This window comes from Sinocyclocheilus anshuiensis, unplaced genomic scaffold (genome assembly GCF_001515605.1).
Source record: "Sinocyclocheilus anshuiensis isolate Anshui unplaced genomic scaffold, SAMN03320099.WGS_v1.1 scaffold914, whole genome shotgun sequence".
NCBI lineage: Eukaryota > Metazoa > Chordata > Actinopteri > Cypriniformes > Cyprinidae > Sinocyclocheilus > Sinocyclocheilus anshuiensis.
Window position 1 is genome coordinate 3,709,350 of NW_015539870.1, and position 14,613 is coordinate 3,723,962.

General features: G+C 36.1%; 2 protein-coding genes across 2 annotated transcripts in view; one reads left to right on the plus strand and one right to left on the minus strand.

Moving 5' to 3' along the window:
* The first annotated feature begins 150 nt into the window (after window positions 1-150).
* Window positions 151-3,290, plus strand: LOC107685191 (molybdopterin synthase catalytic subunit-like). The gene is made up of 5 exons (XM_016481702.1): window positions 151-232; window positions 389-505; window positions 604-757; window positions 840-963; window positions 1,939-3,290. Exons 2-5 carry the CDS (start codon window positions 391-393, stop codon window positions 2,023-2,025), a joined length of 480 nt encoding a protein of 159 aa, XP_016337188.1. The 5' UTR covers window positions 151-232; window positions 389-390; the 3' UTR covers window positions 2,026-3,290.
* A 687-nt stretch (window positions 3,291-3,977) lies between these two features.
* The window catches only part of LOC107685142 (integrin alpha-2-like), a 33,539-nt gene continuing 22,903 nt past the window's right edge, over window positions 3,978-14,613 (minus strand). Inside the window, exons 14-30 of the mRNA XM_016481656.1 lie at window positions 12,070-12,267; window positions 11,856-11,986; window positions 11,310-11,473; window positions 10,954-11,213; window positions 9,954-10,036; window positions 9,612-9,753; window positions 8,997-9,089; window positions 8,848-8,924; window positions 8,610-8,693; window positions 7,460-7,562; window positions 7,229-7,339; window positions 7,004-7,114; window positions 6,628-6,741; window positions 6,457-6,546; window positions 4,943-5,059; window positions 4,734-4,856; window positions 3,978-4,698 (exon numbers count right to left, since the gene is read on the minus strand). Of these exons, the coding sequence (XP_016337142.1) occupies window positions 4,761-4,856; window positions 4,943-5,059; window positions 6,457-6,546; window positions 6,628-6,741; window positions 7,004-7,114; window positions 7,229-7,339; window positions 7,460-7,562; window positions 8,610-8,693; window positions 8,848-8,924; window positions 8,997-9,089; window positions 9,612-9,753; window positions 9,954-10,036; window positions 10,954-11,213; window positions 11,310-11,473; window positions 11,856-11,986; window positions 12,070-12,267 (1,974 nt within the window). The 3' untranslated portion in view covers window positions 3,978-4,698; window positions 4,734-4,760. The remainder of the gene's footprint in view (window positions 4,699-4,733; window positions 4,857-4,942; window positions 5,060-6,456; window positions 6,547-6,627; window positions 6,742-7,003; window positions 7,115-7,228; window positions 7,340-7,459; window positions 7,563-8,609; window positions 8,694-8,847; window positions 8,925-8,996; window positions 9,090-9,611; window positions 9,754-9,953; window positions 10,037-10,953; window positions 11,214-11,309; window positions 11,474-11,855; window positions 11,987-12,069; window positions 12,268-14,613) is intronic.

Consider the following 14,613-nt stretch of genomic DNA (forward strand, 5'->3'; position numbering starts at 1 on the left):
CCTGGACTAGAGCAATTCTTAATTTTTATTTAAATTTCTATTCGTTACATATAGTCATGTTTCATTCAGAAGATGTGTGTCCTGTTCGGCAGACTCTCTGTATTACGGGATCAGGTGGTTCTGGCCGTGTGTCAGGAGTACATGCCTCTGGGAGAGCAGCCTTTGACCCTCAGAGACGGGGACGAGGTGGCCGTTATACCGCCCCTTAGTGGAGGCTAAAGAAATGACCAAGGTGGCCATCAAATCTGTTACCTGTCTGTCTTTTTTTACCGTATTTTATTTTATATGTATATTATAATAATACATTATAAATATATAACAAAAAGTACATTTTATATTTATTATATATATAAAAAAAAAAGAAATACTATGTTTTGTTTCTGTTCAGGTATGGCTGCAGATGGGGGTCAGGATCTAATAACACTCACTACTGACAAGCTTTCTGCTGATCGTGTTTCTGAATCTGTTACGTGTCCCTCCTGTGGTGCTGTATCTCTGTTTATTGGTCAGTCTTTATGCTATATTTCCTTGCATCATTGCTTCTGTTTAGAGTTGGCTTTCTTACAGTTTCATATTAATTTGATATGTAATCTCCTTTTTTAGGGACTACCAGAGATAATTTTGAGGGGAAGAAAGTGATCCGGCTTGAATATGAGGCATACAGTCCAATGGCAGAGTCAGAGCTCAGGAAGATCTGCCGTGAGATCCGAACAAAGTGGCCCAGCGTCAGACATATTAACATACAGCATAGACTTGGGTGAGTCTCACAGTTTGTTCAGATAATGAGAGTTAAGTACTTGAAAGCCATAAAGTATATTTCTTTCCCACCGTGTCCACAGTGTGGTTCCTATAACAGAAGCAAGTGTTGTAATTGGGATCTCATCACCGCACAGAAGTGATTCCCTGGAGGCGGTGAAGTACTGCATCGACACACTCAAAGCTACTGTGCCAATCTGGAAGAAGGTGCGATTTCTGTATAACCCTAGAGAACATTTCATGAATACAGAAGAAAAGACCATTGAAAGCAGGTGCTTAAAAATGTCAACCTCAGGTCGTCAAATTAGATGTTTTATTTTCTTAGTGTTTATTTTCTTCTTACATTTCGTCCATAATGTGCCACATTTTAAAACCGATTTGTATGATTCTATTACTTTCTAGTAAGAAGCACTGAATAAACACTAAATAGACTTGGATAATACAACTAAAGATTAAATGGTGATAAAACAGCAAGACAAATGTTTTTTGGTAATTTTAGTTAAACTTACATTTGCAATAAATTATGGACGATATTTAATTCATCACCTTTCTTCAACTTGGTAACAGGGTTGAACGGTAAAGTTGATAAATGCAGTCAACACTACAATTTTTGTAAATAATGATAAAATGGATGAGTTTTGTTTGTCTTCCCATCATGTGTTATACTAGAACACGAAATGTTACTCTTACTCAGTTTACAGGTAAAAATACAGGTAAGCATTTTAATCATTAGAATTAGTGAAATAACTATTATTAATACAACGATTTGAAAATAAATTCTGCATGTTGTCAGAATCATGACGTTGATATCGTGACTTGTGGTCATAATAACTGGATATTTGAAAAGGTCAAAATCTTTGAGGTGGGACAGACTCAAAAAACTAACATTTCTCAATTAAAAACCAGCAATTTTTATGTTAGGTTAATTTTGTGTAATCAAAAAGTTCTAACGGCAAAAAAAAAAAAAAAGTTATTTGTGCCTCTAATACTTTTAGTATATTTAACTTAAGTAAAACATAATAAAGTTATAAGACACTACAGTCTACCCTGTTTGTGGAGCCACAACATTTTTTTGATAATAACTTGTAACTAATTATTGCCATCAAAGTGTAAACATTTCTCTTCATACATTATATTGCACAATTGTTTGGAACATGTTTGTAATTATTTTGTTCTTTTTAGGAAGTATACGAGTCTGGGGAGCCGTGCTGGAAAGAGAACAAGGAGTGTTTGTGGGCGGATGCTGGGAAAGATCCCAAACAAAGTTGAACTGTTAACTAGCAAATGAGCTACAGTAAATCTCATGAAGTATCAAGAGGTTTTTATTGAAAAAATACAAAGCTCAAAGTTTTCCTGTAACACCTGATGAAACGCATAAACAGTTTAATCAAAAGAGCATATTCTACTCTTCTCTTGAACAGAAAGTCTTAAAAAAAGTACCAGTGCAAAAGCATCATGTAAACATGAAGGGAAATCTTTGTCGTTTATGTTGCCTTTGATTAGATGGGCCTCTTTTCCCTAAAGACGTCACGCATCACAACATCAGTAGAAGTTTAACCCTGAATTCATATAGCAATTTATTGACATCACTTTCATATACAATTCATATACATGCAAATATGTTTGACATTTCAGACTATTTGACTACATTGTATAATGCTTAGATCATGTGTTAATGCACAGTCAAGTAGTTTGAAATGTCATTAAACATTTGCATGTATATGAATTATTGATATTACATTTTTTAACATTTATAAATGACAAGTTAGTAATAAGCAACCATGCAAAAAATACTTTAACATTATATCTGGCATTATATAATGCATACATTATTTGTTCATGTAAGATTTAATGTTAAGTTTTTTAAAAAGTTTTTCAGATTACTAACTTGACTAATATGTGCAAGTAGTCACAATCATTTTGTTTGCTCTCATGCAGTGTCAGTCCATTTCCCTGATGTGTTGCATAGAGTGGCACTGCTTACTATTTTTAGTGAATTTACAGAAGCATACTTGGTTGACACAGCCTACTTTACAGTGTATTGTTGCTTTGGGTATAAAACATTTGTTTTGTTTTTGCATTTTGTTATTGCTAGAATGGTTTCACTGATATAATTTGGGACAAATGCTTGATATGCTTGGAGAATTTTGGGAAAATCCATAATCTCGTTTTTGACTCCATTGCTGTGTCTGAAAATGCTCACTTGTTCACTAATCCCTATATAGTGCATGGCAGCTGAGTGCACTCTGTCGGCAAGGAGTGAGCCAAATTATGCCAAAATTCGGACACTGACTGCATCGGGTGTCAAAATGTTGTCACAATGCCTTCACCCTCACCAGAAATGTGTTCTCTCTCATTCATTTAACTCTGAAATGGTTACTATATTTATTGGCAACAACTAGGAAATTGTGATACTCATCATTTCAAGGTAATGTCATCTCTAAATTGGACTAGTTAGGGCAGCCATAGTAAAAGTGTGTTGTTTTAATGTTTAAAGGATTAGTTCACTCAAAAATGAAAATTAGGCTGTTTTACTCACCCCAGAGGCATCCTAGGTGTATATGACTTTCTTCTTTCAAACGAATCCAGTCGGAGTTAGATTAAAAATTGTCCTGGCTATTCCAAGCTTTATCATTGCAGTCAGCGGGTGTTGCATGCATCAGTCCAAAAGAAGTAAAATAAAAAGCGCCCATCCATAAAAAAAGTGTCTCACACGGCTCCGGGGGGTGAACAAAGGCCTCCTGTAGCGAATCGATGCGTTTTTGTAAGAAAAATATCCATATTCAAAACGTAATAATCACTTTAATGTAGCTTGTGCCAGCAGTTGTACACGGAAGCGGGTGATGATGTATGAGGTCAGTGTTGCGCATGCGCCGGTGAGTCTCGTGAAAACCAACGTTTGTTAACAGGAGCAAAGGAAGCAAAGTTTCCTTACTTTAGCAAAGGAAAACCAGTCTCCTCTTGGCTTGTATCGAAATCGACTTCTGAGCGGAGCATGAGCAATGCTGAACTCTTACGTCATCTGCCCGGAGCTGCTTCGGTTTACAACAGTGAGTGCAAGCTAGATTAAAGTGATTATTACGTTTTGAATTAGGATTTTTTTCTTACAAAAACGCATCGATTCACTACAGGAGGCCTTTCTAGGATGCCTCGGGAGTGAGTAAAACAGCCTAATTTTCATTTTTGGGTGAACTAATCCTTTTAGGTTTTTGTGTCACCAAAAAAAGAAAAAGAATAGCCTACATTTTGTGTGTGTGATATAACTACTGCAATCTTGTAACTATTTTTATTGCTAAATAAATGGAGTTGAGGAGTTGATTCCATTGGGAATTGGAGTCGACTCTGAAAAACCTGGAACCGAACGCACCTAGTACAACTCATGCACATGCGCTTTTAATTTTTTTAAACTAACTGGCCTGGGCTGCTGTTTCACAGTAGGGAAAGGAACAGAGGAGACAGAACAACAAACTAATGAAGACGGCAACAACAACAGACGCCCGCATTGACAAGAGCTTGTGTGGGGAGTTTAGAGAGAGCCTCAACTTTAGTTTAAGCGATTACAAAGATATTTTATCACTCAGAACTTTAGAGGAGAAATAGCGCAGACACTGGGCAAGGATGACTCTTTCTGGTGCGCCTGTGTCGAGTGCCTGTGTTCGCACGCGCTATCAAATGGAGGATACTTTGAAAAGCTACATGTAAAGAAAAGTACACTTTGGTCCTGAGTCACAATAGTCAAAAAGATCTAGTTGAATACTAACTACCTGAATGAATGGATGTGGTAATAAGACCGCATGTGCCGAAAAGATACACCAGCATTCAAGTCAAGCAGGGAAATAAAACATACGAGAGATGAATGGGCTTCGAATGCCAATGTTTCACTTGCCGCACTGAAATCAAATTGCCAATTTTTGAGAACCCAGTTTGCTCTTTCTAGCCTTTTTCTGGCTATTTGTGTCCGAGAAGGAAGCAATGACATTGCCAAATGAGTCTCAGCAGATTTCTTAGGGTGTCTCGCTGTTTTCCTGCAGTTCCTGATCTTCTGCTCCATTCTCAGCCGCGTTCATCATCGGTTGATACTTCCTCTTGAAGAATCCAAGCTGAACATAAACAATACATTGATTTTTAAAGGAAGACAATAACAAGATATAGACTGAATAAACATTAAAACAGCAAAATAAAGTACCTTCCAAAGCAATGCGACGGCAAGAGCCAATAACAACAGACCGCCAATTACGCTCCCTATAATGACGCCCACTGGAACGTCCGCTTTAGCTCCAGGCTTGCTCACTTGGACTTCAACCTGCAATGAAGTGTCCACTCGTAAATTTAGCCTACATACGTAATAACCGCTGATCCCATACAGCAAAACATATATTTTTTTTCTAGCCAAAACATTTTAAATGTACGCGAAATATATGCTGTAAACTGTGAAGCTCAATGAAATATATTTTTGAAATTGAAAATATATGTAATTTTAATGTTCATATAACCAAAATATATTTCAAAATGTATTTCAGTGCAAGAAAATACATTTCCACTCTTACAGTATAGCTTGCATTTAGGCTAAATGCAAATGTAGATAGAATAGACTACTAGAGATCAAAACTAGATTTATAATGATTTAATTATATTTAATTTATTATATTCACCTTATTTTTCCCGTAAGAGCGAGCACGACCATTTGTAAATCTAATGTGTCTGGCTTCCGGTGTCATCCGCTTACAGCTATTCTTAGCTGTACAAAACAGCTTACTTCCACATTGAAAAATAAGCTGGATTTAATTTTGATTTTGTAATTTTAATTATTTTTATTTGGAATATTGTAATGCATGTTCCTTGCGGATTTTTATTCAAATATGTTTTGTTCACATGTTACAGACAAAAATAAAGTTTTTCTTCAAATGTGACATGAATGCAATTTCTTGGATTGAAATACATGGAAAGGAAAAAATATTTTGAAATATTATATATATATAGTTTTAAAATATATTTTCAAAAATACATTGGCATAAAATATATTTATGTAAATACATTTTGAAACATTTAAAAAAAATTTGGCCAACAAAAATAAAGTTTTTCTTCAAATCTGACGAATGCATTTTCTTGGATTGAAATATATGGAAAGGAAAACATTTTGAAATATTGTGTGTGTGTGTGTGTGTGTGTTTTAAAATATATTTTTAAAAATACATGGGCATAAAACATATTTATGTAAATACATTTTGAAACATTTAAAAAAAAAATTGGCCAACAAAAAGAACGTTTTTCTTCAAATATGACATGAATGCATTTTCTTGGATTGAAATATATGGAAAGGAAAAAATATTTTGAAATATTGTATGTGTGTGTGTCTTAAAATATATTTTTAAAAATACATTGGCATACAATATATGTAAGTACATTTTTAAAAAATTTGGCCATTTTTTTATATTTTAAAATATATCTAAAAATATATATGTACTATGTGTGTGTATGTATGTATATATATATATATACAGTGGGTACGGAAAGTATTCAGACCCCCTTCAATTTCTGCAATATAACAAAGAGTGAAAAATTGAAGGGGGTCTGAATATTATTTTATTTTTGTTTTTATTTTATTTTTTTTTAATTAAAAATTTTTTTTTATAGGATAATGTCAAATATTTGAGGCAAAAAAAAAAACACTTTCAAATGATCCTGCTGTTTTGACTCTACCTGCAGGTGTTTCTGTTTGATGAACAGCAGCTCCGGTTGAGACGTCTCTATGTCAGCTCTCACAGAGAGCACAGTGTACAGAAAATCAGCCTTGAATGAACAAACAAACACTGTTAACCCCAACATTAGCCCAGATTTATACAAGAAAAGCACTGAGATGAGTTTATTTACCGTTGTAAAGGTACCTTTCCATATGTTTGTCGTTACATTCACATAATAATCATTCTTCTCCACCAGGTCCTTCAGGACGCATTGAATTGAGCGGCATGTGGCCGTTTTGCAGTTCTGTGGATGGTGAACAGATGATCAGTACGGATGGACATAAAGACATCCTGTTATTTGTAATCAGAGACGGGATCAATCATCATGCAAATCAACAACTTCATCTAGATCTAATTAAAAACATTATTACACAAATAATTATTACTGGGTTTCATACTTCATTCATTAGGACTTCCTTTGTGTGTCACGATCAATAACAAAAGCAAATGTTTTTCACATTCTTGGATTTCAGGAATTTTTTCGATGAAAATCCACAAACACTGACCAGTTCATCTGTTCCTCTGAAACTCTCCTCTGTGAATCGGGCTGGATAAGGTTTTTCAATGATCTTAAACGGGTCAATCAGATGACTGCCTGCACAATGGATTTTTTCAGCCTGTTTGCGGGAAATATCATGTCAAATCATTTCCACATGCACAGACATGCGTTCGCTCATGTTTAAGATGGATTGTGTGTATAAATGTGAGGTTTGTTGATTATGGATCCTCACAGGTGAGGCTTTAATGCTGGTTATGTAGAGGAGAGGATTCCCTGCTCTAGTGCTGTTGGGCAGCGAGACAGTGAGGTAAACCAGGCTGACTGGGACCGTTCCTGGAGAAACCTGGAGAAATAAATACACTCACATCAGCACTACCCTCAACTTCATTTTCAAAGCAAACCAACAGATGGTGGTAGTGAACAGCCTGAAGGATTCATCCGCTTCACTACCACATGAACTCACCTTTAAATTAAAGTTAAAATCTGGGCCGATGTCCTTGAAATTCCTCACTGTGGTTGTGAAACTGCTATCTTTTTCAAGTAAATAAGCATCTACGTTTGATTCTCTGAAGAAATTAAAATATAATAAAGACATTAAGAGAGGACTTTTAGTCAAACATTATGATGGGTTAAGTAGGATATCAAGTAGAGACAGTGTTGGGGAAAGTTACTAAAGTTATGCATTACAATATTGCGTTACTGTAACTGTAAAGGCCCTTTAACAAAAATTTAAATGAATAAGCCTCAGGCTGAAGGAAGTGCCTCTGCACAACATGGGAACAGGAGAAGTGTCAGTGAATAAATGGAAAAGCAAAGTAACTTGTGTTACTTATTTGAAAAAGTAAAAATTTCTTGTAAATTTAAATGTAATGTGTTACTTTACTAGTTACATGAAAAAGTAATCTGATTATGTAACTTGCGTTACTTGTTATATGTTACCCCCAAAACCACACACACACACACACACACACACACACACACACACACACACTTTTAAAAAGTGGTTTTAAAAGTGATTAATAAGAAACTATTTCTGATATAATTCTCATATTAATTACAAAGTTATTAAGGATATTTACAAGTTTTCACAAGCAATGTTCCCATGCTTCCCATACTTTCTAAACAATTAATTTGACCCAAATAATTTTGAGGTCGGGGATTTATATTAAAGTTTTTGAATTCCTGTGATGCGCAGCTGAATTTTCAGCATCATTACTCCAGTCTTCAGTGTCACATGATCCTTCAGAAATCATTCTAATATGATTTGCTGCTCAATAAACTTTTTTTTTTCTTATTTTCATTATTTCTTGTTATTACCAAGATTTTGCGGCTTAATATTTTTGTTGAAACTGTGATCTTTTTTTTTTTTCAGGATTCTTTGATGAATAGAAAGTTCAAAAACAGCATTTATTTGATTTGTCTATGCATTTGTCTATTATAAATGTCTTTACTATCACTTTTGATCAATTTAATGCATCCTTGTTGAACAACAACAACAACAACAAAAAGTATTAGTCTAATTGACCCCAAACCTTTTAGCAAAAGAAATAGCTATGTAGATGGCAGAATGCAGCAACAGACCAATCAGAATGAAGTATTGTTTCACGTCTGACCTGCTGAGGATGATCTCAGAGTTGTATTGGACAGGAATGGAGACAGACATCTTATTATCAGCGGGAGTTTCCTCTGTGCTGTCACTGCAGTGCAAATGAACCAATAAAACAATGATTAACAGAATAATCTCCTCACACATGACTAAACCTGTGGATCACAGACAGTCTTGAGGGACTGTCAGATGTTTGCAATTCTCTAAATTGCTTTTGTAAAAAGGAATTGGGTAAAACAGTCTACCTTAAAGCTTCAAAGACAACATTGGCATCTTTTTGAAGCTGATTCAAGTTAAAGTCAAAGTTGACCACAAATGTAACCTGTGAAAAACATACAAAACCATTACATATCAGTCAGATACAGACATTAGTGCTCATCAGTGTCTGTCTCACCGATTGGTCCGTCCTCAGCGCTGGATAGCTCACTTGGCAGATGAGTGTGTCTGATTCTTTCATCAGAGTGCACTTCACCTCGGCTCCTTCAGTCTGCAAAATCAGATTGAATAAGCAGAAAATAGCTGGTTTTGAACACAAGAATGTGTGCGTGCCATGTAAGTAAAATATGCATATTATATTGCACTTAAATTACAATTAGAATCTTCTACACTCTTAAAAATAAAGGTGCTTCATAAGGTTCTCTACAGTGATGCCATAGAAGAACCATTTTTGGTTCCACAAAGAACGATTCAAAGTTTTTTTAAAGAACCATCTCTTTCTTACCTTTTTATAATCTGAAGAACCTTCTTTCGCCAACAAAGAACCTTTTGTGAAACAGAAAGGTTCTTCATATGTTAAAGGTTCTTTATGGAACCATTTAGACAAAAAGGTTCTTCTATGGCATCGTGAGGCACCTTTATTTTTAAGAGTGTATATGGAAGTGTGAGTGAGATTATTTAAGGATAGAGGAGTTGTCGAGTCATAGCCCACCGCCCAGATCCTGCCCAGTTTTGTACAGCTGATTTTAAGAAGAATATAAGAGATTAATTGTTTGCATTATTTGTGAAGTACCTGTGGTGTAACAGAAGCGTAGAACAGGTTACTGGAGTAGCTGGCCGACACTCGTGCATTGTACGCATTTTCCTTCCTGTTCATCACGGTCACAGTGAAGGAGAGTCTTCTCTTGTTCTGGCTGACCACCAGTTGAGTTTTGCTAGAAATAATTTAAAAAAATACTTACATACCAGTTACATATACTTGCATTTTTACATAAGAGATTTAAATGGATGTGTTGCCAAAAGTTTTGCAAAAGAAATAGACACTCGCCAACACACTGAATTTTACATTTCCTAATAAGAGATGACTGATTAGTATTTTTGTCCTGTTTAAGTCATATGCTTGAGGGAATCTTACCCGAGTGTTTCTTCACTCTGCACAGTCAGTACCAAGTCACTGAAGCAAACGTCATCTTGACCACAGTCCTTAGAGAACGGGATCTGGACCAAACCAGACCAAACCACAATGAGGATTTAGGAACAGTTTACATTATTCTTTATTCTCCTATTCTTAATGGACTAAGTCAGGTTTTTTTAAACTGGTGTCCAAGGCAGACCATGGAAACTTTGAGAGATTAAAAAAAGTATTTTAATAATAAGAAGTATTATAGATACATACATTGGATATAGAAAAGAATCACCCCCCTTTAAAATAATCACATTTTGTTGCTTTGCAGCCTGAAATGAAGACGGACACAGTTTTTTGTTTTATTCAGCTGTATTTACTCAGCGCAACTTATAACATCCAAGTGAAAGATGTAACACCAACATGTTCAAAATGTTCAACATGTTCATCTCTCTTTCTTTGTGATGTACACTACCGGTCAAAAGTTTGGGATCAGCATGATTTTTAATGTTTTTTACAGGAGTTTCTTATGCTCATCAAGGCTGCATTTATTTGATCAAAAATACAGGAACATTGTGTAATATTATTATGATGTAAAATAATGTTTTTCTATTTTAATATACATTAAAATCTGATTTATTCCTGTGATCAAAGCTGAATTTTCAGCATCATTACTCCAGTCTTCAGTGTCACATGATCCTTCAGAAATCATTCTAATATGCTGATTTATTATCAGTGCTGGAAGCTGTTGTGCTGCTTAATATTTTTTTGGAACCCGTGATACTTTTTTTCAGGATTCTTTGATGAATAAAAAGTTAAAAAGAAGAGCATTTATTTAAAATAGAAATCTTTTCTAACAATATACACTACAGTTCAAAAGTTTGGGGTCAGTAAATTTTTATTCTTGTTTTTTTTAAAAGAAATTAAAACTTTTATTCAGCAAGGATTTGTTAAATTGTTAAGAAGTGATAGCAAAGATTTATATTGTTAGAAAGCTTCTTGCAACACTCACAAAAAACTCCCATGCAGTAGGACTGAAGATGTCCAGAACGGGGTTGGCGTCTGCATGGCTGACAACTATGTCCACACGCAAAGCAATCGAGTTGACGAGGTCAGGGGTCTCCTGCACATACACGTCATGCTCTTCACATAAGTCCTGTGCAGATACGCTCATGTCTTTCTGGATGACTCGATCCAAGCTGCTGAAGTGACCTCTAGGGCTGACCCGAGACGACTGTAGGTCGGCATCCAGGGTCAAGTTGTACTTGATATCTGTTTTTATAAAAGAAAGTTCAAATGTATCACTTCCTCAAACCATGTGTCCATCTCCTAAAAAAATAAGACCCAGACCAGAATCAGTATCCTTACCCAATGGCCCCAGTGGATTTGCCGGTTTAAATATTGCGCTGAAACACACTTTAGCCTTGAAGCAGGACACCTGCCTCCCGATATAGCGACACGGTTTACTCAGGATACTGATCTTGTCAGGGGTGAAGGAAACCTTGGCCGTGACCACTGCAACTCCTCTACTCCTAAAACCATATGATGAGAGAGTTCAAGAATGCATCAATTAAAACACAACCCTTCCATTGATTTATGGCTTTTGGAGCAAACAGAAGAGTCCCACAGAAAGCTGGTGCTTAGAGGATTGCTGAGGTGAAAAATGGGATTCCAGAGAACAGCTGGAGCGATCATTTCCCTGGCCACAAACACATCTACATATCTCACCATGACTGAGGCCGTCTCTGCAGCTGTTCTGCACTTAACTCAGTTGTTGAAGGTGGGCTGTTAATGAAGTATTACAAATTAACATGGTATTGTCTTACATGGGACGATCTAATCGAGCTGTTTTACACCCCCTCAAAGTATGAAAATCAATTGGTGAAATGAAGGCTGATGTGTTCAAATTCTCACCAGAGTTGGACCACTTTCCCAAAAGCCCCCACCACGACATCTGGGATAGAGTCTCCGTTCATATCTCCGCTGCCGTCCAGAGAGCGGCCGAAGAACTTCAACGCTGGGTCCAGTTTCGTTGCAACAATTTTCTGAATTTGTAAGAATTTTCTGAATTTGGACATTTGCAGATATGTTTAATGTGTGTTGAGGAGTCCATGACGCTTGGTTCTACCTGTGAGCTCTGCTTTCTGATGGTTTTTCTGTCTCCATTGTAGATGTAAACGGCACCTTGGCCATTGCCTTCCAGCGGAGCACCAACCACCACGTCACTGAAGCCGTCCAGGTTTAGATCGGGGACGACAGTGATGGCCGTCCCAAACCGAGCATTTTTCTGAGAACCCTCCAAGAAACCCTGGTTACTCAAGATACCCTATTAAAAATAAATAAATAAAAACAGAATATGTTAGTACTACTAACATACAGACTTTAAACGGTTTATAAAATACATTTCAATCATGACAACTCTCGGAACATTTTAGCATGGTGATAGATATGACAATGTTAATGTATTTGGTCTTGGCGGAACAGATCTGCTACGCTGCTGCTGTGGAATAGATCTGCTATGCTGCTGCTGAATTGCTGCTGGTGTTGGTTATTGCTGTAGTTGTAGATTATTGCTGCTGCTGCAAGCAAGTACAGGAACTTGCTACTGCCAATGCATATGGCGATACGGTGCCATGAGTATTTAAGACATACTGCTGCTGCACAAATAGCATATAAAATAACCCCGTAGCAGATCTATAAAGGTGGAGCTGGGGAAGGTGGAGGGTTTCAGAGAAACTCTGAAAGCGCGCTGCAGGAATCTGTAGTGAATGCTAGCCAGCCATATAAATGCAAGGCAGTAAGCTCATTGGCTGCATATGCAGCATGAACCAATCAGCTTGTGCCTAGTCGTTTAACTCTCTGAATATCATCGTTACGTTAACACCCCGTCAGAATGCGCCATCTAGAGTTTTATGACTGAACTATATATTTGTATCATCTACATTTTTTATATCGCAAGCACAGCTTTACCATAAGATACATGCACGTTCATAGAGGCCATTTTAGTGAATTGGTTCATTTAGTTTATTTTAAATTAACCAGTTAAAAATAATAATTTTATATGATAATTAAAAATAATAATTTGAGTATCTGTATGGACACTTATGTGGCATTTTCTTACGTTTTCTTTATGGTGTGATATACAAAATAATATTCTAATATTTATTGCAATCATTCTTTAAAAGAATACTAATTATATACACTATCATTCAAAAGCCTGGGGTCAGTAAAATTTTATTAAAAGAAGTTAATTTCTTTTGAATTTTATGCAGCAAGGACACTTTAAATTGATCAAAAGTGAGAGTAAAGACATTTTTAATGTTACAAAAGATTTCTATTTCAAATAAATGCTGTTCTTTTGAACTTTCTATGCATTACAGAATGCTGAAAAAATAAATATCTTGGTTTCCACAAAAACATTAAGCAGCAAAACTGTTTTCAACATTGATATTAATAAGCAAATCAGCATACTAGAATGATTTCTGACTGAAGACTGGAGAAATGATGCTGAAAATTCAGCTTTAACTCACAGAAATAAATTACATTTTAAAATACTGTATATTCTTTTGAACAGTTATTTTAAAACTTTAAATTGTAATAATACTGCACAGTATTGCTGTATTTTTGATCAAATAACTGCAGCCTTGGTGTGCATAAGAGACTTCTTTCAAAAACATTAAATTATTGGACCAACCCCATACCCCACACTGAATTTGGTGGTATTTAGTGTAAATAAATCTCTTCTACAGCCTTCTCTTCATTAGTAGGTTGTAGTGTAGCTAACTACAGGAGGAAAAGGAGGGCAACAGACAAAAACGAAATGGCAGAAAAATAAGAAAAGGACCTTGGTAATGGTGAAGAGGTGGACTCTTCCGGTTTCAGATTTCTCCTCGCTCATGTACATCGGAGCTCCGACCAGCAGCAGATCCGTCACACCATCAGTGTCCACATCAACAGGACAGAGAACGCTGCCAAAATAAGAGCCGATCTGCAAACCACAGAACACAATGATCTATGACAGGACTTCACTGTCTAATGAAACTAAAGCTCATTACAGGTCACAGAGAGACGAGTTTACCTGATCTCCTCTCTGTGAATCTATGATGACGGGCTGATTCTGGCTGTTGATACTGTAAACTATGACCTGTCCTCTATGAATGGCACGAGGAGCACCAGTCACATAAAACTCAGACAAGCCGTCGATCACAGACGTGACAGAGTATCCTGAACACATGACAGGGGAAATAATCAAACTGAGAAGCAAATTTATTTATACACAGCTTGTTTCCCATTAAAATGTCAACTTAAGCATCTACTTAAGACTCACACATGGTCTCTTGAATACAGTGGGTATAGAAAAGCATCACCCCCCTTTAAAATAAATCACATTTTGTTGCCTTGATCTCAGTTGAAAGTCAAATGGCTTTGTGTGTCATTGAGAAGGTGATTAGCTACACCTGATTTACAAGTCATTTTTAGAAGGGGGTGATGATCCTCCAACTCAGTGATTCTGTTTTTTATTTTTTTCTGACATGTTGCTGTTACATCTTTCACTTGGATATTAGCAAATATACAATATACAGCTGGATAAAACAAAAACTGTGTCCGTCTTCATTTCAGGCTGCAAAGCAACAAAATGTGATTATTTTAAAGGGGGGTGATTCTTTTCTAT